A 26775-nucleotide genomic window follows, 5' to 3' on the forward strand; every position below is an offset into this window, starting at 1 on the left:
GCCAGCAGCACAAACGGTGACGTATGCTAATAAAGAATTCTTCAAAATAAAAGCCCGCATTTCAAAACATTGCAATGTGGGTAACTAATTCATTCAAGATATTAGATTTTAATCAATGTCCATTTTTTTATTGTGATTATAAGCGAATGAAATAAGGACTTTTATGGAAACAATTACACATATGCTTATAATTATTTATTTATTTGACAACTATTGAAAAAATACAATGTTCAGATATGTTCACAATATTGGACTTTCCACTCCACCCATTCCATTGGTCCCAATGCAATACACGATTCTATGTGCCTTTAGTTAAAGTGTGGTTGGGTATACTCAATAGGCTCTGTAGAATCTATAGATGGTGTTTTGGGGGTACTTAGGTCTATATACCCAGCAGCAGTTTATCCTCTAACCATTCCATTCACTGTAATGCCTATAAATGACATATTGGCTTATAAAGAAAAAAATAAGGTAATACAAAAAAATATATATAACACTTTAGCCAAAGGCACATACTATTTTATTTTTCTATAAGCCAATATGTAATTTATTGGCCCTACAGTGTATTGCATTGGGACCAATGGAATGGGTGGAGTAGAAAGTGATGCTGGGTGTTAAGACCACAGTCCCCTAAGAAACAAAACCTATATATAGATTCTACAGACCCTACTGAGTATTCACAACGCTACTTAGAAATACAAAAAAAAAATCTGCAATCGTGCTTCCAGCATAATATCCTGTTGCCAGGAGAACAGTAATCGAAGTGACCGCTGCTTCATGAATTTGTGTTAGTAGGTCAGTGGAGAAGTGTATTGGCAGCGTGCAGTGAGTGAAAGCCCCCGCAGCCAATTGAAACCCAGCATTTTCTGTTTTGAGCCAATGATTCTTTATTCAAGTCTGATGCTCGTGAAGTCGCAAATCTTTTTCGGGGAACACAGTAACAAGAGATATTCATATCAATGGAAGAATTTAAAACATTGTGAATTTTGATTGTTGCCAATTTTTTATATTTTAATTAGATGGAAACATTTCAAGTACAAATATGATTCTAGAAAAAAAGATTAATTAGAAAGATTTTTGCATTAAAGTAACCAAAGTCAGCTCTTTAGTGAGCTAACATACACCACCACATATAGTACATTTATAACAATGAAGTGACCCTGCAAAACAAGAGTGTCCTCTATTGACTAAAATAGATAAAAACTAGATATGATGCCATATTTAGAGTCCAATAATTTTGGTTTTAATATATATATATATATATATATATATATATATATATATTAAAATGACCATAACTTGGGCCAAGTTAATATGAATCGAATTGTGTAGTTTAGTTTCTAAGCTACTCAAGCGAAATGACTTGGAGTAATGGAACACGAGCATATAACCGTGCCTATTTATTATACACCTGCCCTCAACAATGACGAGACTAACTGATTGACACAAGTAAAATAATTTATCCAAATTGCTAAATTATGGGATGAAGTATGAAAAACGAATTAGTATGAGCAGTACTAACGTGTAGGTAGGGCTTACAGACTCATGCTCTTTATAAAGAAAGTGCGACATCACCTGGCTGTAAAGTCCATATTCATGATTTTGCAACCTTATTAACAATTTTGTTACTGTAATTTACTGTTCAACGTCTGTTTGAATAATAAACGAACTAGGCATACAATAGGACCATTGTCGTTTAGGGGATTTTAATCATAACATACCGTTAATTTTTATAATAGGCTTCAATAGTTTTAAGCCAAAACAGATTTTGGAAGGGCAACACAGCAGCATAATATCAACATCATCATCAACAACAACAACAACAAAAGGTTAGAACAGTCAATGGGGATTCAATCCAAAAATCTGTGTGATTTTGACAAAATGATTTGCTTTAGGTTTTTCACCTCGGCACATAGCGACGCCAACTGGTGCTTTAAATGTCCATTCTCAATCATTTCACCTGAGACGATTGTGGCAGGTGAACTTGTCATTATTTCTGGCGTCGTTGCTTCTTTTGACACTAACAGTTTTCTGCAAGAGCTGGCAAAATATTGCGGCAACTTGTCTTTGTCAGGTTGAACGTTAGACCTACTTGAATTAGGTTTACTTTCTTTTGCGCAATCCCAGTGTATCAATTCTTGCTCATCCATATGGCGCATAGGCCTACTCCCATTGTAGATGCACAGTTGACCACTGTTCTTCATTTCATTGTCGTTATCTGTAGAATCTCTGTTCAACAAATTCGTTTGTTCCTTTAGAGGTTTGTTAGCTTTGAACCTTAATTTGTGAGGTAAAAGGTACATTGTCCCACCGTCAGATGTTTCGGTGGTTGTTCTGTCTTGTGCGCCCCTATCATTTCTTCCCGAAGAGCGCGGTTCTATACGGTGACTCTGACCGTCAGTTGAGATTCCTTTCTTTGCGCGGTCGAAATCCACAGGTGTGTTTCCATTTGCAAAATCTTCAGTGTTGGCATCTTGCGCATGGTGCGCACGTGCATTGGAGTATTGAGCGCTCGTCCGAATCACTGAGTATGATATGCCGACATTTGGAGAGGTGCTGCTATATCTGGATGGTGATTCAAATATACGAGAAGGATAATGTTCAACATTGCATGCAATACCAACATTTCTGTAGCATTGATAGTCATTCAAAATTGGCACAGGTGGATAAGAATCGGGTACTCCAGCCCCGGAGAAGCATTCCTGGTCCGGAGAATGGAATTGGTGAGAAACATCTGAACAGTTAAGATGGGTTCTTCGACAGGTGCCAACATTGGGGAAATCTGGGTTATGGATGAATCCAGGTATATCAGTAAATGTATTGTCCGACACATCTTTTGAAACGTTAAACGTTGTGCCAAATGACACATCAGGTGGCAGCATCCAAGGAGCCGCACGAGGGACACTAGTTGAGGACGGATGAAAACAATGTGTTGAGAAGTGTTGTTCATCAACGAGTTTATCACGACCACCGTCCACTCCAATGGCGCGATATTGAACGGCTGAAAGGGTCGCTCTTAGTTTTTCGTTCTCTCTGAGAAGTTCATTTGCTCGCCCCTCTAACAGAATCCCTTCCATTCTCCGACGCTGCCTTGACATTTTCGCTGCCTCGTTGTTTCTTTTCCTTTTGAACCAATAATTGCCATCTTTTTGCTCCTCAGGTATGAACTCTCTCTTTCTACGCACTCGTAGTCTCCCTTTAGGACTAAAGGTCGAATTTAATCCCAAAACGGAGTTTGCGTAAAGACGCACAGGGCTGCTGGTGTCACCAGACTCCTGAGAAGGAGAAGACAACATGGTGGTCACTTTTGGATAAAGCGATGTCTCTTGGCTAGTCTGCATCCCACCTACACTTATCCATTGTTTTGCCATAAATGATGTGCGTAAATCCAATCTTTTTTCTGTGCACGGGCAACGTCCATTCTGTAGGCCACAACTTCGAGGTCCATCTATGTGCACGCCTTTTAAGTGAATTCAGAGGGACATTCGAGGATGCTGTCATTGTCAGTTGGATCAGTGAGGCACGCCTACACTTTGCAAAACCACAAGGATAAATCGAGTGAAGCTGTGTCTGTTATGTTTTTACAGCTCGTGCACTTTTGTTAATCACAACACAGCATTTTACAGCGCTTTACGTTTTGATCTGAACCAAGGCTATAATTGGTTCACACAAACGAGCTAGGAAAATGCTTAGTATAGTCAAATCGAACAATATACCTCACAAAGGTACAAACACAATGAACTTAACTAAATAAGGAGCTGATGAGACCAGGTGAGTAACTAACACAGTTGAAATCAATGAACAAAAATGAAAGACAGGGCTACGTTCCAGAACACAAAGAAACAGAACACAACGTTGACTAAGTATATAAATACAGAACCTTACAGATATGGATGAAAATACCCTCAAATTAAAGCTGACAGTCTGCAATTTAACCTCGTATTCATTGTTTGGTTTCAAACACTGTTGTTTGGTTACTTCACTGTTGAAGTATAAAGCCAATGGAAGAAACAATGCTTCTCTGTCCCAATAATTATGGAGTGGACTGTATAGATTGAATTATACATCTTTAGTTACACTCACTTGGAATGATGAAAAATAAGAAATAGTTTTGTTTGACTTTTATTTTCAGGTTTACTCTGATCAGTTGAAACTGAAAGTGATCATATACAGTGCATTTAGGAACGTATTCAGACCTCTTTTACTTTTCCCATTTTGTTACATTACAGCATTATTCTAAAATTGATTCAATTGTTTTTTCCCCCTTGTCTACAAACAATACCCCATAATGACAAAGCAAAAACAGTTTTTTATACAGTATCGGTCAAAAGTTTGGACACACCTACTCATTCGAGGGTTTTTCTTTATTTTTAATATTTTCTACATTGTAGAATAATAGTGAAGACGTCAAAACTATGAAATAACACCAAAAAAGTGTTAAACAAAAATATTCCTCAAAGTAGCCACCCTTTGCCTTGATGACAGCTTTGCACACTTTTGGCATTCTCTCAACCAGCTTCATGAGGTAGTCACCTGGAATGCATTTCAATTAACAGGTGTGCCTTGTTAAAAGTTCATTTGTGGAATTTCTTTCCTTCTTAATGCATTTGAGCCAATAAGTTGTGTTGTGACAAGGTAGGGTTGGCTATACAGAAGATAGCCCTATTTGGTAAAAGACCAAGTCCATATTATGGCAAGAACTGTGACGTGATGAGGTTGCACCCAGGAGCAGAGAAGAGACCAGAGGAGGAATCAGTGGTTTAGGATAAACGTAAATACTTTACTGAGAAATGGTAACAGGGGGATCATAGTAACACTGGGAAAACAACAAACACTAGGTCTCAAACTCACTCAGGAGACAAACACACACAGCAAACTAATCAAGCTTCTGCAAAAGGAAACAGAAAACACACCTCTCTTAACAGAGAAATCATAATGAGTTATAGAACACACCTGAGTGTCATTAACGTCTCTAGGACGGTCTCTGCCGCCTTCTGGTGACAGGTGGAACCATGACAAGAACAGCTAAAATAAGGATAGAGAAACAACAGTCCATCATTACTTTAAGACATGAAGGTCAGTCATTCCGGAAAATTTCAAGAACCATCAAGCGCTATGAAGAAACTGCCTCTCATGAGGACGCCACAGGAAAGGAAGACCCAGAGTTACGCTATGCGCTTCAGCACTTCACGGCCCCGTTCTGTGAGCTTGTGTGGCCTACCACTTAGCGGCTGAGCCGCTGTTGCTCCTAGATGTTGCCACTTCAAAATAACAGCACTTACATTTGACCGGGTCAGCTCTAGCAGGGCAGAAATTTAACAACTGACTTGTTGGAAAGGTGGCATCCTATGACGGTGCCACGTTGACACTCACTGAGGTCTTCAGTAAGGCCATTATACTGCCAATGTTTCTCTATGGAGATTGCATGGCTGTGTGCTCGATTTTATACACCTGTCAGCAATGGGTGTGGCTGAACTGGGCGAATCCACTAATTTGAAGGGGTGTCCACATACTTTTGTATATATAGTGTACCGGCCTCCATGGTTATAATGCCATTTGTGCAAAGATTGCAATGTATGCCACTGGTTTTCAGGACTCCAAAAAACATGATTCTGAAGTAGTATAACCCCCTCACTGGTGCTGTGAAGAAACATTGAAAACTTTGAAAAGACAGAACACATATGAGTTCCCCCCCCCCCTCAAAATATTAAACTGCAGTGAAGGATACATTACAATTCACCATTTGTTGGGTTGTAGTGCTTGCCGATGATAGTGAGGATGTTTTTGTAGACCAGGGTATTATATTTGTTGAAGGGTCCATAGTAACCACTAGTCCCCGAAGTAATCCATTGTAACCACTAGTCCTCGAAGTAATCCATAGTAACCACTAGTCCCCGAAGTAATCCATTGTAACCACTAGTCCCCAAAGTAATCCATAGTAACCACTAGTCCCCGAAGTAATCCATGGTAACCACGAGTCCTCGAAGTAATCCATGGTAACCACTAGTCCCCGAAGTAATCCATGGTAACCACTAGTCCCCTAAGTAATCCATAGTAACCACTAGTCCCCAAAGTAATCCATGGTAACCACTAGTCCCCAAAGTAATCCATGGTAACCACTAGTCCCCTAAGTAATCCATAGTAACCACTAGTCCCCAAAGTAATCCATGGTAACCACTAGTCCCTGAAGTAATCCATGGTAACCACTAGTCCCCAAAGTAATCCATAGTAACCACTAGTCCCCGAAGTAATCCATGGTAACCACTAGTCCCCGAAATAATCCATGGTAACCACTAGTCCCCGAAGTAATCCATGGTAACCACTAGTCCCCGAAGTAATCAATGGTAACCACTAGTCCCCGAAGTAATCCATGGTAACCACTAGTCCCCGAAGTAATCCATGGTAACCACTAGTCCCCACAGTAACAGAGAATGCCATCTTCCATTCTGTAAGAGGAAACACACACACACACACACACAGACACACACAAACAAAATCAGACTCGAAATCAAACGATACCTACCAGAGGCCTGATCCACCCAAAAACGTGATCTCATTGTTGATTAATGTGTCAGTTCCAGTTATGTGCGTGTATCTCAAGACAGTATTGTAAACTAAGACCAGTTTTCCTGTGTCTCACCTGTGTTCTCTATTTTCAGCTCCTCCACCTCAGTCTCCTGTAGTCCTAACTGGTTCTCAGTGTGGTTGGAGCAGACATCAAGAGTCCTCAGTGTGGTTGGGGCAGACATCAAGAGTCCTCAGTGTGGTTGGAGCAGACATCAAGAGGTTCTCAGTGTGGTTGGAGCAGACATCAAGACTCCTTAGTGTGGTTGGGGCAGACATCAAGAGGTTCTCAGTGTGGTTGGAGCAGACATCAAGACTCCTCAGTGTGGTTGGAGCAGGCATCAAGAGTCCTCGGTGTGGTTGGGGCAGACATCAAGAGGTTCTCAGTGTGGTTGGAGCAGAGATCAAGAGTCCTGAGTGTGGTTGGAGCAGACATCAAGAGTCCTCAGTGTGGTTGGAGCAGGCATCAAGAGTCCTCAGTGTGGTTGGAGCAGACATCAAGACTCCTTAGTGTGGTTGGGGCAGACATCAAGAGGTTCTCAGTGTGGTTGGAGCAGAAATCAAGAGTCCTCAGTGTGGTTGGAGCAGACATCAAGACTCCTTAGTGTGGTTGGGGCAGACATCAAGAGTCCTTAGTGTGGTTGGGGCAGACATCAAGAGGTTCTCAGTGTGGTTGGAGCAGAAATCAAGAGTCCTCAGTGTGGTTGGAGCAGAAATCAAGAGTCCTCAGTGTGGTTGCATTCCCTTCAGCACTTCCACCTGCATTCCCTTCAGCACTTCCACCTGCATTCCCTTCAGCACTTCCACCTGCATTCCATTCAGCACTTCCACCTGCAGTCCATTCAGCACTTCCACCTGGCTCTCACTGGCTGTAAGTCTGGCCTGTGTTTCTGAAATGTAATGACAGTAAGGGCTCTATTCAATCTGCACCCTTTCAGCGTAACAGATTGCCAGATATAAATGTAAAAATTATTTCAGATTGCGACAACATTTGCAGCATTTACCGTGATTGCAGTCTATGCTAAGGCGGGAACATTGCCTTTAAATTTCAATATGCTGTAACGCTGAACTTTATTGATACAGACTGAGTAGAGCACTAAAACATGAGATAATGGTTTGTGTGTGTGTTTGTGTGTGTGTATGTGTGTGTGTGTGTGTTTACCTTCATTCTCAGCCTTCAGTAGCTCCACCGGGTTTCTCTGCAGTTCTCAGCCTGAACTCCTGAACAATCACAATGAGGGGTCTGCTGTTGGACTCTTATCTGTACCTTTGCAGATATATATCATAGACAGTAATGGTTTTAGAACATTCCATGATCTAAAAGACACATACAGATTACCAGGAAGGTGGGCGGGTAGATAGAGATATGGAGGTTAGGGACCGACAACCAACCTCTGTTGCTAGACAAGGTGGAAAACATGGATTTCAGATGGGGGGGGGGGGGAGGGGGGGTTGGATGGATGGACACATTGGGATGGGGGGAGTGGAATGGGGAGTTGTGGAGTTGGTTGGTGATGTTGGGCTGGGGTGAACGGGACGGGGTGTTGGGGGTGATATTGGGCAAGTTGATGATGGGATGGGGAATTGGGAGTGTTGTTGGGCTGGGGGGAATGGGATGGGGAGTTGGGGGTGATGTTTGGCTGGGGGGAATGGGAGGGGAGTTGGGGGTGATGGGATGGGGAGCTGGGGGGAATGGGATGGGGAGTTGGGGGTGATGGGATGGGGAGCTGGGGGGAATGGGATGGGGAGTTGGGGGTGATGGGATGGGGAGCTGGGGGGAATGGGATGGGGAGTTGGGGGTGATGTTGGGCTGGGGGGAATGGTATGGGGAGTTGGGGGTGATGGGATGGGGAGCTGGGGAGAATGGGATGGGGAGTTGGGGGTGATGGGATGGGGAGTTGGGAGTGTTAGGCTGGGGGGAATGGGATGTGGAGTTGGTGGTGATGTTCGTCTGGGGGGAATGGGATGGGGAGTTGGGGGTGATGTTGGGCTGGGGGGAATGGGATGGGGAGTTGGGGGTGATGGGATGGGGAGCTGGGCGGAATGGGATGGGGAGTTGGAGTAATGGGATGGGGAGTTGGGGTAATGGGATGGGGGCCTGGGATTAATGGGATGGGGGCCTGGGGGTAATGGGATGGGGAGCTGGGGGGAATGGGATAGGGAGCTGGGTGGAATGGGATGGGGAGCTGGGGTAATGGGATGGGGTGCTGGGGAGGGAATGGGATGGGGGGAATGGGATGGAGAGCTGGCGGTACCATGTCCCCAGCTCCACTTTCTGCTCCACCACCATGGTCCCCAGATCCACAACCATGTTTCTCAGTGCTCTCAGCCCAGATGTTCGGCGGATGTCTGTCTGTTGACCTTTTGACCTCATTTCCTGTCTCAAACTCTATACCTTTACCTTTAGTGAACTGTACACTTTGACCTCTCGTGACCTCAGTAGCAGACCTCAGCAGTAGCAGAGGAACAACAAAGACTCGCATCTTCGTATCACAAACACACCTTTCTAATGGAAGAGGAGGTAGTCTCTATCTCACCCTTATATGCACACATACATATTCAGGCGCAAGTAACCCACACACACACCTAGCCTGTGCAGGTGTGTGATAGTCAATCATTACCCATGTTTGTCAACAGCTCTGCAGTGTTACAGCTAGTTTGGTCTGTTAACAGTGTCCTCAACTGCCCTGGGACCAGTTTAAAGGGCTCTTGTCCAAAGACGTGCACTATATATGGAATAGGGTACCATCTTGGATGCATCCTAGGAGTTTGGAGGATCAACTGTACATCTATATTGTAATACCACAAACTTGCTCCTAGTTTTATACAGATTTTCTTAATTTTAGGCTCAAAAGTAGATGTCACATGCCGCTCAGTGTTTGATATGTGTTTGTTCAGGTTTTTGTGTTTTTGGCATGTCTGTAACCCTAATGTCACAATGCATACTACCTAATTAGGCCAATTAGGAAATGTAAGAATGACTACATTACCCATAATGCTCTGTATATCGGCTTCCATAGAACTATGTGACATCATGAAAATCCATCATAAGTCTTTTGGTACAAACCTCACAATGACCAAGGGAACTATGGCTTTGCAAAACAGGTGTTGGAGGTAATGACCAAGGAAGGTAACTATAATGAATCAAATAAGCACTAGGCCTAAAACTTAGGCAACAAACATGAGCGGGTAGGTTTGTCAGCCTACACTGGGCAAATAACCTGTATCATCACTCTGTGTGAATTCTGTCTCTCTTTATTTCTGTGTCTGCGTTTCTCTGAGCGCGTCTCTCACTCTCTTTCTTAGATGTACCTGTCTACAGAGCAGGAGAAGCCCATATGTAACAATGTTTACCTAATTCACTTTACCTACCTATGTAACTAATCATTCTCTGGGTGGACAGCATCTGACCAAATTACACAACATTTTAGTTCTGGGTTATTAACCAAGATTACTATGTAACTAAACATGTATTGGGTAATTATTGTAAAGTGTGGGTTTTAATAAAGTGAGGAACAAGGTTAATGTCTTTATAATGTATCACTTTATTGGATACTCCATGTGGCTGGATGTATACAATATATGGTTAACATTTGTTATTACACCTTTTCAGAAAACAAAAAGCAAATATCTGGTTGCAATGACATTTAAGTATTAACCTCAAGACTAAACACTTTTTGCCAACAACGCATGATAAAACAAAAATTGTGTTTTAAAAAATAATAATTACATAAATTACAAATCTGTAAAACAGGGTATCAAAGTTGAAGTTGAGTAACGTGTAACATACAAGCCCATACGAAGGAGAATATGAGCATAAGGCTCGTACGGAATAAGGCTAAACATCAACAATTCCCACGCTAATATACTTATCATGTACAGTTCTTTCTTGTCTTATCACATGAAGATATATGTTGAGTAGTGACACATCCATGTTCAGTGACAGTGAGCAATATCAATCTACTGAGTATAACAAGGAAGGTTTAATAAGGCAATTCCGCCACTTTTCAACCTCATATTCATTATATCCAGCACCATACCAGTATCTACATACTGTATGCATTTCTATGATCTGTGGACCTAACAAATGCTTCTCTGTGACATCACATGGATTAAAAGTACGATTTTTTGATAAAAAGTAAGACGGCGATTTTTAAAATCGGCAACGAGTTTCTATAAATCACTTTTTTAAACATTTGAACTTTTGATGATGTCGTGTGCCATTTTCACATATATAGACATATGAAGACAATGAAAATGGAGGTTGAAAAGTGGTGGAATTGCCCTGTCAACTCCCAATACATTTTTCCGTCCATTCATCATACATTCTGCCAAATTGACACACTCCTATCTCACGTAAAACCACAGTAAAATCGTCTCTGGAGTAGGCCTACTACTATACAATTGAACATTTTGAAAACATTAACACAAGGCAACTTCAGGAATCGTTTGTCGAAAAGAAAATACTTCATGTTGCACAGAAACAGTAAGAACCTTAAGTTCTTCTGAATGGCTTTGCAACAAAGTGAGAACACTGTCCATGCCGGTCGCACCCGCAGCCCAAATGGTGAAAATGGTTCTCTTCATTGACGTTTTCTGTCGAGCGGCATTCAGGGTTCAGGGTTCGTTTTATGACACTTCGCTAAAGGGGTCCTGCAGGGAAGAACCTGAGACACTGATATCATTCGGATGCACCAGTGACAACTAAACAACCCATAAATAACATTCAGTCACTGTTTTTCCAATGCGTTCCCTTCACTTATTCATGGCGCTCAATTGAACTCAAACAAACTAAGTTCACAGAGCGTTTCAGCTCTAGTTTGTTCCCCAGTCCTCCAGACTTTCGGTCCCCCTATGCCTCAGAGTGCATCTCCATGTCGTCAGTCTGTGGCAGGTCATTATCACCCAGTAATTCAGTTTCGGGGACTGTTGTGTCCTCCCCATGCCCCAGCCCATTCTGGGACGCCCCGTCCGCCATGTCCTCCATGTTTGCCTTGGGGCTATCGCTGAGCAAGGCCGCCCGCTCTGTACCTGAGGCGTTGGAGGGCGCCGTGGTGACGTAACCCGTGGAGGTGGAGCCGCTGCCGCTGTGGTGCGATCCTGCCTTGGCCACCATCTGCGGCGGGTGGTGCGCCATCTGCTGGTGCGCCATTTGGTGCATGGACATCTGCATGGGGTAGAAGTTCTGTAGGTATGGGTACGCCGGCATGGGCTGGTAGCCGTTGACCGGGATGTAGAGCTGCTGCGGGTGCTGCTGCAGCATGGGCCGGTGCATCTGGCCCTTCATGGGCATGAACTGGGGCTGCGGGAAGGGCGAGTTCTTCTTGGGGTTGGCGTAGCGCGCAGCGTTGGTTGCACTCATGCTGATGTTACTGATGGGGCTGGTGCTCAGGGAGCTGGTCTGGGTGGTGTTGCTGGTGCCCGAGGTCTGAGCCGAGCTGTTGTAGTTGGACAGGCTCTCCCAGGTGCGCAGGCGCGTGTGGATGTCCTTAAAGCGTGGGCGGCGTGCCGGGAACTCGCTCCAGCACTCTAGCATGAGTGTGTAGATCCAGGCGGGGCAGTCGTCGGGACAGGCCAGCACCTGACGGTTGCGCACCATCTCGATGACGTCCTGGTTGGAGTAGCCGCAGTAGGGCTGCAGGCCGTAGCTGAAGATCTCCCACAGCACCACACCGTAGGACCAGATGTCCGAGTCGGTAGAAAACTTGCCGTACATGATTGCCTCCGGGGACATCCAGCGGATAGGGAAGGGGCTGGTGCCCATCAGCTTGTAGTAGTCGGCTGAGTAGACCTCCCGGAAGAGGCCCAGGTCCAGGATCTTGACGTTGAGCTTGTCGCAGACCAAGATGTTGCGGGCAGCCAGATCCTTGTGTACCACGTGGTGGCTGGATAGATACTCCATGCCGGCGGCCACCTGTGTCACCACGTGCAGGAAGTCGGCCTGCTCCAGTGTGGACTTCACCGTCTTGTCGTCGTCCGAGCTGCCCACATCTGAGTGTGGCGAGCGCATGACCAGAAACTCGTGTAGATCGCCCAGGCCCGAGTAGCTGAAGATCATGCTGATGGGTTGCTCTTTGGTCACCACGCCCAGCAGGCACACGATGTTGGGGTGCTGGAGGCGCGAGCGCAACATGGCCTCGTGGCGGAACTCCTCGCGGAGGGTGCCCTCGTCTTTGTCCTTGACCGTCTTGATGGCCACCACCTGGGTCTGCTCGCCGGGCGCCGTGCCATATAGGTGGCCCTTGTAGACCTTGCCGAAGCGGTCCTCGCCCAGCTCCTCCATGAAGCGCACCGCTGAGAGGTTGATCTCCCGCAGCTTCGCCTGGGTCACAAGGGGAAAACAGAGAGAGAATCAGAGTTTAAAAAACACTGTTGAGATTTCTAGCTCACTCAGGAAAAGAAAAAAAAAAATATATATAAATAGATAAAAGAGAAGCAAATGGGTCTGATGTGTTCAATTAAATGGGGAACGAGTGATTTCTTTAAGTTTCTTAGATGCTCAGATATGTTACGTTATGTGCGCATGCGCAGCTTCACAAGAGACTTAAATTACAGCACCTGGTAATCACTTCACCGTAGACAATCATCAGGAGCACACAGCCCGTTGGTATGTAACTGCGAACTACTCAGTCTAGCATTGATGTTTAAGTCACTTATATGTTTGTGCACTGAACGTTTACCTCACTGTGTCGGTGTTAGTTGGCCGGGAGTAACTTGTAGCTCGCTGGGTGCGGTAGCTCAGCGAACCAGATGCTATATAGCATTAGGCTATTATTATCAGCCATTTGCATTGTGCTGATTTGTTCGGAGCACTCTGCTGGTTTCTGGTGGCGGTGGTGATAGCGGTGGTTTGGTTCGGTGATCCATGGTGGAGTGCCGCATTATGTTGAGTTTGTGTATAAATCCTTTGGACGAGGCATGTGGTGGCAAGGGTTCTGTGTCCTGTGACAGCGTCCATAGCAACCTGTGACGGCAGAGTCACTGTGCGCATGCTCCTCTGGCGCTGGGCATTCTGGGTGATGTAGTCGGTGCTGTTTTAAGCCAGATTCGCCACATCTTTGATGGTGTTGCAGGCTTATTTGATTTATTATTTACATTATTATTATTATTATTATTATATTACTTGAATAATATACTAAATAATATCTGAATAATATATTGTCATTACTTGTTTGTTGTATTTCAGGTTTATGACCTGTGGTCATTTGATTTAAAATAAAATTAAGGACAAAACACGAGTCAAAGCTGTCTGCTCATCTGTTGACTTACTAGGCAAATCATTACTGAGTGAAAGCCAAGAAGAGGATAGAGTCTACAATTAAAGGACTACTTAAAACCCAGTTGGCAGAAAACACTTGAGCTTGAGTTAAACGCTAGAAAAGTTGGCAAGATGGTAGCATCAGAGGAGGAGCTGGAGAGGCTAAAACAGAAGTGGTCAGCAGCCCAGACTGCATTCACTAGAAGAGCTAATTACCTCACCTCCAGAGCTAGTGCACTGGGGGAAAGTGAAATGAGAAGTGAGTGGAGGAACTTTAAAGTGGATCACTCCAGAGTCAGAGATGCAGGGTTTGAGTATGCCACGGCCCTGAGAGAAGTGGATGATGATGAAGCCAAAAAGAAGGCGGAAAACATTGATGGAAAAACAGCAGAATGTGACTGTAAGTTAGATGAAACTGAACAAGTCATCCTGATCAGCTCCTGGACAAGGTTCGCTGAGGCGGAAATTACCACCCTCACTGAAGAGGCTGGATCAGCCATGGACCAGGCCGAGGACACCGATCACCACCATATGACCAGGAGGGAATGTGAATTGATTCATAGGAACCTGGAACGGGAGGTCAACAACTTCGAACGAGGATTGGATGAGTGGAAAGATTTGATCCCTCGGTCCAAGGCAACAGAGTCAAAGGACCAGATCCGGAAGTTGAAGAAAAGGCGTGAAAAACTGTGGGATGAGTGGGCATGGAAAGGCGGTTCTCAATCCGACAACGAAGGGAAACTGGGAAAAGTGAAATTTGTGGAGCAGGAGGAGCCAGTTGGGACTTACAACTACAGGCCCCAGATCAGCCTAGAACGTGCACGCTTGCCCATGTCTGCTGGTAATATGAGGGATTACTACCGCTGGAAAGCTGAATGGGAAGACTTGCAACGTCTGGGAAACCCTCATGGATTGGAAAATGTGAGAAAATTCCATCTCTTGGGAAGCCTAGATGAAAAAGTCAAGAGGGACCTCGTATTGTCCAGCTGTGGATCCGCCAACGACGTGTTCAGGCTCCTGGACAACAAGTACGGAAATAAGCCAAAAATAGTGCTGCTGATTGCACAAGAAGTGCAAGGACTTTGCCCCATCCGAGGAAGACAATCGAACTGATTCAAGCCGTGGAGAGAGCTCTTCGTGACCTACAAGTCTTAGGGGAGGAAGATGCTGTAAAGAACCGAGTGGTTGTGCAGTCGATTGAAAGTAAGCTTCCTGACTCCCTGAAAGAAAAGTGGATAACACACAAAAATGACCCTGGAAGCGGGTTTTCACCACGCAACCACTTTGACTGTCTACTGCAATACTTGAAGAAGCAGGAGGACATTCTCGAGGAGCTAGACCAGCTACAGCCTAGCCCGGCAGACAAGACTGAGAGGTCGAGCGAAGAGAAAAAAGAAAGGAGGGCATTCACCAGAGCCACATCAGGAAACACTCTAAAGGGCGCTCAACCAAGCTCATGCATCACATGTGGAGACACCGAGCACGGAGGTAGGCTGTTCACCTGCAAGGTCTTCAAGAAGCTCAATCTGACAGGCAAGAAGGCTCAGCTTAGGAGAGCAGGAGCATGCTTTAAGTGCTTGCGCCTTCATGGTGACGATGGCGGCTGCACACAAAAGTAGCTATGCTCAAAGGATGACTGTCAGACAGAGGGCTCTTCAGACCACAATTACTTGCTCTGTCCAAAGTCACAGATCAAGAAGAAAGAGGAAAAGAGCGGAGAGCAGAGCGATGCAAAATTGGGAAAACGGGGGCTTGGACTAACCAACGAACAGGAGGAGCTCCTTGCCAAACTTTCTCCAGAGGTGCAAGCAGAGTTCAAAGAAGCCTTTTCAAATAAGATCACAACAAAAGTGTGTGCTAGCATTGGTTGTGAGCCAAAAGAGTGCCCTGTCATAATGATGCTACTGGATGTGACGACAAACTCTGGCCAGCTAGTCGGTACGTTGATTGATCTCGCTTCAGATACTAATTATATCTCTAATAAAGCAGCAGTCTCAAGCTAAATGGTGAGAACATTAAGTTGATTGTCCAAGGTGTTGGAGGGATGGAGAAAACCATTACTACCATGAAGTATACCCTGAGGCTGAGAGTAAAAACTCCCAGCGGTACAATAGCAGAGCACAAACTCCTCTGTTACGGCTTGGAAGATGTTGCGAAGGTGAACCAAGCTGTCACGCCACAGCAACTGCAGAAGTTATTTCCAAATGTTCAACTCAAGGACTTGGTCCATCCCGAAAAGATCGACCTGTTGATTAGCCACAGAGAGGGTCGCCTGGTCCCACAGCCAGTCAGAGTAGTTGGAGACCTCGTCCTCTGGGATGGTCCCCTTGGGAAGGCTGTTGGTGGAACGCATCCTGACCTCTTTGAAGTGATAGACCTGGCAGTGCACAGGTCTGAAACACATTTCGCTAGGTCAATGAGAACAGCTTCAAGGGCATACAAAGAGATTCTCGTGAAGACGGGAGGACCCAATGGAGTTTCGGTGGAAGAAGATGACGCAATCCTCCGAAACACTGCAACTACCAACAAAGAAGTCTTTGATTGATTCAAGTGGGACAGTATTGGCGCCGCCTGTGATCCTCAGTGTGGTGGCTGCAGATGCGGTAGGTGCCCCCCTGGAGGCAAGGAAATTACCCTAGGAGAGGAAAGAGACTTGGAGAAAATAAAGGAATGTCTCACCTACGTGCAAGCTGACAAGCACAGCGAATCCCCTCACTGGGATGCAGCTTACCCATGGAAAGGAGACCCCACAACGCTGCCTGACAATCGACGTGCAGTGGAAGCGACCTTTTTAAACACTGAGAAACGACTGGAGAGGGAGCCGGAATGGAAGGCTGCGTACAGAGAGCAAATCCACGATATGGTCTCAAGAGGGGCTGCCGTTAAAGTCACCCAGGAGGAAATCGATAGCTGGAAGGGACCTAAGTGGTATATCAGTCATTTAGTTGCTCCTAATCCTCACTCAACCACTACCCCTGTAAGAATTGTCTGGAACAGTAGCCAAGAATCCATGGGAATAAGTTTAAATGACCTACTGTACAAGGGTCCTGATGTCCTAAATCAGATAAGGGGCGTGCTTCTGAGATTCAGGACTGGGTTGTACGCGCACTGGGTGATGTGAAAAAAATGTACAACTCTGTCTGGCTAGAAGACAAAGAAGTACACCTCCATCGATTCCTCTGGAGAGACAATCCTGAGGAGGTGATCGAAGTCTTTGCTGTCGTCAGGGTCAACATTGGCGATAAACCTGCTGGTTGTATCGCCCAGGTGGCAATGAGAGAAACAGCCAACCTGCCCCAGTTTGCAGCCATGGTTGAGGAGCGCCGAGTTGTGGTAGAAGATAGTTATGTGGATGACATCTTGACGTCCCACAATGACTTGCAGATACTGGAGAAAATCACCAAAGGAGTGGAAAAGATCTTAAAGGCTGGAGGCTTCTCCCTTATGCCATGGGTCTTATCAGGCCAAAGTGGGAGGTCAGCAACCACAACTGATGTCAGTATCAGTAAGACAACTGTGAGTGTGCCCAAAACGCTGGTGTTACCCAACCAGATGCGGGACGAAGAGAGCAAAGCACTTGGAGTCGGCTATGAACCAGAGACCGACAAACTTCGTGTGATGACCTCTGTAAATTTCTCAAAGAAGAGAGGAAAGATGAGAACAGGAGTCGATTTGCGCGAAGAGGAAGTCAGAGGTAAAACGCCAAACCCATTGACCCGTCGGATGCTGCTAAGCCAGATCGCTGGATTCTACGACCCCATTGGTCTTGCCACACCCGCAAAGCAGAAAGGGGTTATGCTTGTGAGAGAAGCTTACCAAGAAGCGAGTATAAGCAGTCCAGTTAAGGACACTTGGGATGACCCACTCTCACCAAAACTTCGAGAGGCTTCCATAAGACTCCTCGAAGAATATGTGAGACTTGCCCAGATCAGGTTCGAAAGAAGCCTCACACCAACTGGAGCCATAGGCCATCCAATGGGAGTCACGTTTTCAGATGGGAGTGAGGCTTCCTACGGCGTGGTGCTCTATCTCCGTTGGGAGACGCAGAATGGGGTCGTAGTGAGGCTGGTTGAGTCAAAAGCAAAGCTTACCCCTCTCAACCAGAAAGGAGACGTGATTAAGGCAGAGGTATGTGGTGCTGTCTTTTCGATCCGCCTGAAAAAATACCTTGTAAAGCACTGCCGCATCAAGGTCGCACGCTGGGTCCACTTCGTGGATAGCCAAACAATCCTGGGAGCAATTCACAAGGATAGCTATGGCTACCAAACTTTCTTCGCTAACCGCATCGGAGAGATCCAGAAGGCTGGACCAGTGGAAGACTGGAGGTGGATTGAGGGCAACCTGAACATAGCAGACATCATCACAAGGGGAGCAACTCCTGAGGAACTCGATGAAGGGTCAGAGTGGCAGCAAGGCCCAGAGTTCCTGAGTTGGCCTGAGGCTGAGTGGCCTGTGAAGACGGCCAGTGAGATAGTGACCAGCGTGGCTGATGACGTTAAAAGGTTGCAGAGAAGCGCGTTCTCAGCTGTAGTCACCAGGTCTCGGGCAGAAAAGTTCTCAGACCCCAGCAATACTGATGTTGAGGCAGACTTGCAAGACTCCGCACAGCGACCGCAGATGAAAGACCAAGGTCCAACTCCAGCAGTAGAAAGGCCAAAGAGGAAGCCCTGGGGTGTTGCTCTAGTGCGCCTTGTCGGGCCCGAACGATTCAGTAGCTTGTCTAAATTGTGTGGAACAATCGCCTGGGTTCGAAGAGCGGCAGAATCCTGGCTGAGGACAAGCTACCAAGCCTCGAGCTCAGCAAACTGGGAGGTGAGGGGGCCCAGGCTGTCTGTGGGAGAGAGAACAGCGGCTTTCCAGGACCTAGCCCTTGCAGCCCAAGACGGCGTGAACTTTCAGGATACGACCTTAAACCGCCTTGTTGTGATGAAAGATGACAACAATGGACTCTTACTTTGTGGTGGAAGAGTCCAGTCTTGGAATGAAGACGGAACCGCTGTACCTTTAATCCCGTTCCGGTCGTGGCTGGGGGCCTTGCTTGCGAGGGAAGCTCACGAAGCGAATCATGAAGGGGTGGCTGCCACACTGCTGCACACTAAAAGAAAGGCCTGGGTTGTGCAAGGTCGGAGGACAGTGAAGAAGGTGGTCAACAGGTGCATCACTTGCAAGAAGCAAAGAGCCCGGCTGTGCCAGCAAGTGATGAGCGCTCTTCCTCAGGAACGTACCAGTAGAGCGAACCCATTCGAGTATACTACACTAGACCTCTTTGGACCCTTTGAAGTGAGGGACGCTGTTAAGAAAAGAACCAAGAAAAAGGTCTGGGGAGTCGTGTATTGCTGCATGACTTCCAGAGCCGTCCATGCTGATCTCATCGACGACCAGTCTTCTGAGAGCTTTCTTCAGGCCTACTCCCGGTTCACTGCTCTGAGGGGGCATCCCAAAAAGCTATGGTCAGACAGAGGCACAAACTTCTTGGGAGCCAGGCCTGCTCTGAGAGAGCTACACAAGCACCTGGCCTGTTTGCAGAATGCATCCGTTGAAGACAAGGCTGCCAGAAATAGCACAGAGTGGCAATGGGACTTTCATCCTGCAGACTCGCCTCACAGGAATGGAGCAGCAGAGGCAGCTGTCAAGCTCCTTAAAAGAGCTCTTAACAGTCTTGGCGGAACAACTGGCTGCTACACCTGGGGGGAGTTCCAGACCCTTCTCTACTCTGCAGCCAACTTGACTAATGAGCGACCCATCGACGCCAGGGCACAGGAACAAGAGGACTCAGTGGAGTACTTGACGCCCAACTCCCTTATCCTGGGGCGCACCGGACAGGGCAGGTGACATACACGGAATTGACATGGAAACCCGCTCTTGGCGCAGGCTGAGGGCTGTTCAGGCTGGAGTCGTCAGGTTCTGGAAGAAATGGAGCGAACTGGCAGGACCAAACTTGTTCATAAGACACAAGTGGCACCGAGCAGAGAGAAGTATCAAGGTTGGAGACGTAGTCTGGATTGCGGACCAGAACGCTCTGAGGGGGCAGTTCCGGCTCGGCCGGGTTGCTACAACATATCCAGACGAGAAGGGGGTTGTCCGGGATGCGGACATAACAACCTGCATGGGTCTTCCTGCTCCCATGGTTCCCAGGGCCCGGAGAAAGGACTCTACCATGCACACAAAAATCGTCATTCGCAGGGATGTGAGGAGGTTGGTGATCTTGATTCCTGCTGAAGACCAAGAGGAGGTAAGATAAGTCCTCGCCATGGGTACCCAAAGACTGTGACTCTGTGTTCTTTGCTTAGCTAGCGGGTAACCCTGGGAGGCAACTGAGTGCTTCGAGGGCAAACCTACACTCAGTAGGAGGAAAGGTGGTGGAGCCTACCTCCTTAGTTAATACATGTTTGTAAATGCCTACAAAGACTGGACTTTAGTTTGAAATTCTCACTGAGAGACTCAAGAGACTGTGCCCTCCTTGGATCTTCGATCAGTCGGCCAAGTGGGAGGTGTTGAGATTTCTAGCTCACTCAGGAAAAAAAAAAATAGATATATAAATAGATAAAAGAGAAGCAAATGAGTCTGATGTGTTCAATTAAATGGGGAACGAGTGATTTCTTTAAGTTTCTTAGATGCTCAGATATGTTACGTTATGTGCGCATGCGCAGCTTCACTAGAGACTTAAATTACAGCACCTGGTAATCACTTCACCGTAGACAATCATCAGGAGCACACAGCCCGTTGGTATGTAACTGCGAACTACTCAGTCTAGCATTGATGTTTAAGTCACTTATATGTTTGTGCACTGAACGTTTACCTCACTGTCGGTGTTAGTTGGCCGGGAGTAACTTGTAGCTCGCTGGGTGCGGTAGCTCAGCGAACCAGATGCTATATAGCATTAGGCTATTATTATCAGCCATTTGCATTGTGCTGATTTGTTCGGAGCACTCTGCTGGTTTCTGGTGGCGGTGGTGATAGCGGTGGTTTGGTTCGGTGATCCATGGTGGAGTGCCGCATTATGTTGAGTTTGTGTGTAAATCCTTTGGACGAGGCATGTGGTGGCAAGGGTTCTGTGTCCTGTGACAGCGTCCATAGCAACCTGTGACAGCAGAGTCACTGTGCGCATGCTCCTCTGGCGCTGGGCATTCTGGGTGATGTAGTCGGTGCTGTTTTAAGCCAGATTCGCCACATCTTTGATGGTGTTGCAGGCTTATTTGATTTATTATTTATATTATTATTATTATTATTATAATAATATTACTTGAATAATATACTAAATAATATCTGAATAATATATTGTCATTACTTGTTTGTTGTATTTCAGGTTTATGACCTGTGGTCATTTGATTTAAAATAAAATTAAGGACAAAACACGAGTCATGACATTGTGTGCTTCCTGGTGAGCCTTTTCGGAGGGCTAAATAACGAAAATCCGAACAAACACTGACACTGATTCATACTGATGTTAAAATAACACATACAATACCAGTCAAAAGTGTGGACACCTACTCATTCAAGGGTTTTTCTTTGTTTTTACTATTTTCTACATTGTAGAATAATAGTGAAGACATCAAAACTATGAAAAAAGACATATGGAATCATTTAGTAACCAAAAAAGTGTTAAACAAATCAAAATATATTTAACATTTCTGATTCTTCAAAGTAACAACCACCAAGTAACCGCCTTGATGACAGCTTTTCACACTCTTGGCATTCTCTCAACCAGCTTCATGAGGTAGTCACCTGGAATGAATTTCAATTAACAGGTGTGACTTGTTAAAAGTTAATTTGTGGAATATCTTTCCTTCTTAATGCGTTTGAGCCAATCAGTTGTGTTGTTACAAGGAAGGGGTGGTATACAGAAGATAGCCCTATTTGGTAAAAGACCAAGTCCATATTATGGCAAGAACAGCTCAAATAAGCAAAGAGAAATGACAATCCATCACTACTTTAAGACATGACAGTCAGTCATTCCATAACAAGTGCAGTTGCAAAAACCGATATGATGATGTGAGGACCGCCACAGGAAAGGAAGACCCAGAGTTAACTCTGCTACAGAGGATAAGGTCATTAGAGTTCATTAGCTAACCCATATGACAGTAGCTAGCCAATATGACAATAGTTACCCCATATGACGGTAGCTAGCCCATATGACGGCAGCTAGCCCATATGACACTACTTACCCCCATATGACTGTAGTTACCCCCATGTGACTGTAGTTAACCCCCATGTGACTGTAGTTAACCCCCATGTGACTGTAGTTAACCCCCATGTGACTGTAGTTAACCCCCATGTGACTGTAGTTAACCCCATGTGACTGTAGTTAACCCCATGTGACTGTAGTTAACACCATGTGACTGTAGTTAACCCCATGTGACTGTAGTTAACCCCATGTGACTGTAGTTAACCCCATGTGACTATAGTTAACCCCATGTGACTATAGTTAACCCCATGTGACATTAGCTAGCCCATATGACATTAGCTTGCCCATATGACAGTAGCTAGCCCATATGACAGTAGCTAGCCCATATGACAGTAGCTAGCCCATATGACAGTAGCTAGCCCATATGACAGTAGCTAGCCCATATGACAGTAGCTAGCCCATATGACAGTAGCTAGCCCATATGACAGTAGCTAGAATACATTACAGTATTTAGCCCATATGACTGTAGCTTGCCCACCTGGTGCTTGTGCTGGTTGAGCAGCGGCAGCTCCATGTCCTGGCTGGGCGAGGCAGTCAGCTGACGGCGAGGGGGCGTGTCAGTGGGCTCCTTCTGCTTGTTGCGGCACATGCAGACCAGGAAGAAAAGGCAGGCGATGACCAGTGGGATGGCGATGCTGGGGATCAAGATGTACAGGATCTCCTTCTTCAGGTTCTCTGGCGGTGCTGGAGGTCAAAGGTCAAACAGGGTACGTCGTTAGTCAGCCTTAAACTGACACTCAGCTGTATACTGTCTCCGCGAGCAGCACCACACACATTTAGGTGGTGAAAACGTTGAAAGACTTTGCTCTCACACAGTCAGTCACACAGTGCATCTTCACATGTACACAGGCACACTTCACGCTGCAATGTGGTAGCTACGGGACCAAAACAGAGGAGTTTAGTTGTTCGGAAATTGACCCGATATTGCGGTTTACTTTGTGTATCGCTGACTCTACCTTGAACTGGGCCTTGCTGAGTTAACTACTTTAGTGTTTTTATTGATTAAATGTAGATTTTCCAGATTCAGATTATTGGACTGAAAAGCACTTTCAATGGAGATTCTTCACTGAGCCTACATTTTAGTCCATTTAAAGGTTTTATCTGGGTCCGGAAAAAACGGCCTATTATGTGTGCACATATAATGCAATGTAGAAAAGTCCAAGTGTACTCGTGTAAGACGAATGGAATGGCATGTAGTAAAAGTAACACTATCATTATGTACATACGGTACCACTGCCATCACAAACAAACACATTACTTTTTTACTACTCATTCTAACATTTTCCACCAGACTTGGACTCTGAGATCTCACACCTTTTATGTGAAATGGGGGGGGGGGGGGGTGTGCCAAATCGGTGACAAAATGCTAAAAAGACATGCTCAGCTCTTACTAAGTTTAGTAAATAAATATTTGGGTGCTGTAGGCCAGGAGTATTTTCCATGGAAATCCCAAAAATAACTCTGGGGTTCGGTACTCACTGCAGGGGCTGACGTCGCACAGGTCCACTCTGACCTGCTGGTCAAGGGTGAAGCACCAGGGACCCTCCATCTGGCCCCCGGGGTTACGGCAGAAGTTGTGGCCCCCTCGCAGCTCAGGATACTCCACGGGGGACAGGTGGTGGCTGTGGGGGTACTGGGCACTCCACGGCTGGCAGGGGTAGCCCGACTTGGAGACGCTCACCGTGCCCTTATAGTTGGCTCCGCTGCCATTGTAGCAGCTGTGATCTGTTGGCGAATCTTTCACGAAGATTAAAAGTTAGTTTTGGATGACTTCATCTATGTTTTTACAATGTTTGAATTATAACTGCCAGGAAATCAAATAAGGAAGAAGAAGAAGCAAGTTTGAAGTTGTGTTAAGTTTCTTCAAATGTACATCCCCCCCTACCTAAATGTACCAAAGTAACAATTTCCAGAAATGCCACAAGAGGGCCCCCTAGATACACAATACAAACAACCATAGTTCCTTGACCTGATGATGTAATGAAATGTCATCCAAAAATGTGCATATTACAAAATATAGGCGACAGCCTGTGTCTGTCTATCTGTCTGTCTGTCCACCTCTGCCTGCATGTTTGTGTTCAGGTGTCCACCTACATGTCCCTGTCTTGTGTGTTACATTTACATTTTAGTCATTTAGCAGACGCTCTTATCCAGAGCGACTTACAGTAGTGAATGCATACATTTCATACATTTTTTTTTCTGTACTGGTCCCCCGTGGGAATCGAACCCACAACCCTGGCGTTGCAAACACCATGCTCTAGCAACTGAGCCACACAGGACCACCGTGTTCATGTCTGTGTGTCTATGTCCATTGTCCACTTACATGTGCCCAGCTTGTCCAGGGGCACCCCGATCCTCATGCAGTTGGCAGCGTCGGGCGAGCCCGGGTGGGGCAGCAGGTGGCAGCTGGGCAGCTCCAGCTGCATAAGGATGAGAGGGTTGGAGCGGGCGATGGTGTACTCGGTGTGGCACAACTCGTTCTCTAGTGCCTCGCACTCGTCACGGCACAGCTGGCGGCGCCGCGGGCCCCGAGCCCCCTCGTCGCACAGCGGGAACACGTAGTGGCAGAAGGAGGGGATGGCGAACTTGGAGCACTGGTCCGAGAGCTGTGTGGACGTGCCGATCATGGTGAACGCGGCTGTGGGGGGGAAGAGTAGGAGTAGTTATATTATAGAGACTTGAGTTCAACACCTAGTGACCTCATCAAGAGGTTCAGACCTCTAGATGAACCCTGAGTGTTCTGGGCTCCTATCCATTAAGTGTCTCAGAGTAAGAGTGCTGATTCAGGATCAGATGCCCACTGTCCATGTAAATCTTATTCATTATGACCTAAAAAGGCAGAATTGACTAGATCTGCACTGCTACTCTGAGATATTTGAATGAATATGGGCCCTGGTCAAACAACCCCTTGAATTCACAAGAATATATGATGAGTTTGGCCAAATTTAGAGATGCCATTCTAAGAGTATATTCTGATTATCGTATTTAGCCTTTCATTAGGATCTCCACTACTCTTCCTGGGGTCCATTCTGAAGCACTACTGTCTTTATATCAACTTTTGTATGCCATCAATACAAAGTAAGCAAAGTGAACGGGAAACTCTTCCCATAAGCCTTTTCTGTTTTTGGGGGTTAGTCTTCTACTTGAGGTAGGGACACTATGTCCTCACTATAAGATATTATTACATAGAGGAGTGAAAGTAATGAAAGAAAATACCCTCATTTCCTGAGAGAACCCATGCCAAACAGAACAGGGTTACGTCCCAAAACGGTAACCCCTATTCCTCATGTAGTGCACTACCTTTGACCAGAGCCCTATGGTCAAAAGTTGTGCACTATATAGGGAATAGGGTGCCATTTGTGATGCAATCCGAGTTTGGGACAGAGGAATCATGGGGCAATATCTTCTCTGACAGAGTTATTGCTTCAAATGTATTTCATTTGAGGGGCTTAACGATAAGATTATACTTCTTAGTCATATTTTCTATGTCCTTATGGTATCTTAAACTCGAGTTAGGTAACTGTACTTGGCATCTGTTTTGTGTAAAGACCCATGCATTCCGAAGGTTTAAATCCCCCCCCAGAACCCCCAATTTTACAGATCTGATATGTACCACGATCTGCCAGGGCAATTTTCACCAGTCAGATTTGGTTGCCATACATACTTTAATAGCCTCCAGATCTATACACTACTCAAGTAAAAACAATCCTTTCCTTATGCATCCTACAAAACGACCCTTCATCTACACCACTTGGAAAACATGGAAACGTTCAAAACACACATCATGCCTGTGCGAAGGTGATTATGTGCGTGCATTTCTGTGTGCGGGTGTGAATAAGCAAGAGAACGAGAGAAACAAACAGTGTTTTACTCCAGCATAACTCTCCACAGGCAGCACCGGGAACCCCGGGATGTGCCTCCCACGGGCAGCCCCAGGATGTGCTTCCCCACGGGCAGCCCCGGGGCCCCCGGGATGTGCCTCCCACGGGCAGCCCCAGGATGTGCCTCCCCACGGGCAGCTCCGGGACGTGCATCCCCACGGGCAGCCCCGGGACGTGCCTCCCCACGGGCAGCCCCAGGATGTGCCTCCCCACGGGCAGCCCCGGGGCCCCCGGGATGTGCCTCCCCACGGGCAGCTCCGGGACGTGCATCCCCACGGGCAGCTCTGGGACGTGCCTCCCCACGGGCAGCTCCGGGATGTGCCTCCCCACGGGCAGCCCCAGGATGTGCCTCCCCACGGGCAGCCCCGGGACCCCCGGGATGTGCCTCCCCACGGGCAGCTCCGGGACGTGCATCCCCACGGGCAGCTCCGGGACGTGCCTCCCCACGGGCAGCTCCGAGATGTGCCTCCCCACGGGCAGCCCCAGGATGTGCCTCCCCACGGGCAGCCCCAGGATGTGCCTTCCCACGGGCAGCCCCGGGACCCCCGGGATGTGCCTCCCCACGGGCAGCTCCGGGACGTGCATCCCCACGGGCAGCCCCAGGTCTAGGGTTGCAAAATTCCAGGAACTTTCAACAAATTCCCTGGTTTAAACCGAAATCTTGGTTGGAGGAATCCGGATTTCCTTCTTATTCCCTCCTGATTCCGGGAATCCTCCAACCGGAATTTAGGAAAAAACAGGGAATTTATTGAAAGTTCCTGGAATTTTTCAACCATACCCAGGACATATGACTCACAGTGAAAATAAAGAAGCGCTGTACGGTGGGTCAGAACAATATAATATAAGTGGGCAGCAATTTGGCGAACAATAAATTATTGAAAGATAAA

The 26775-nt window shown here is 46.4% G+C and overlaps 1 protein-coding gene across 3 annotated transcripts in view; it reads right to left on the reverse strand.

Moving 5' to 3' along the window:
• Positions 1-10089: 10089 nt before the first annotated feature.
• ror2 (receptor tyrosine kinase-like orphan receptor 2) overlaps positions 10090-26775 on the reverse strand; it is a 134338-nt gene continuing 117652 nt past the window's right edge. For 2 of the 3 annotated variants that reach the window (XM_029710456.1, XM_029710455.1), the window contains exons 6-9: positions 24331-24645; positions 23487-23744; positions 22486-22691; positions 10090-12886 (exon numbers count right to left, since the gene is read on the reverse strand). In XM_029710456.1, the coding sequence (XP_029566316.1) occupies positions 11417-12886; positions 22486-22691; positions 23487-23744; positions 24331-24645 (2249 nt within the window). In that variant the 3' untranslated portion in view covers positions 10090-11416. The remainder of the gene's footprint in view (positions 12887-22485; positions 22692-23486; positions 23745-24330; positions 24646-26775) is intronic. The other variant, XM_029710457.1, reaches the window with a different exon arrangement.

Source organism: Salmo trutta, chromosome 23 (genome assembly GCF_901001165.1).
Source record: "Salmo trutta chromosome 23, fSalTru1.1, whole genome shotgun sequence".
NCBI lineage: Eukaryota > Metazoa > Chordata > Actinopteri > Salmoniformes > Salmonidae > Salmo > Salmo trutta.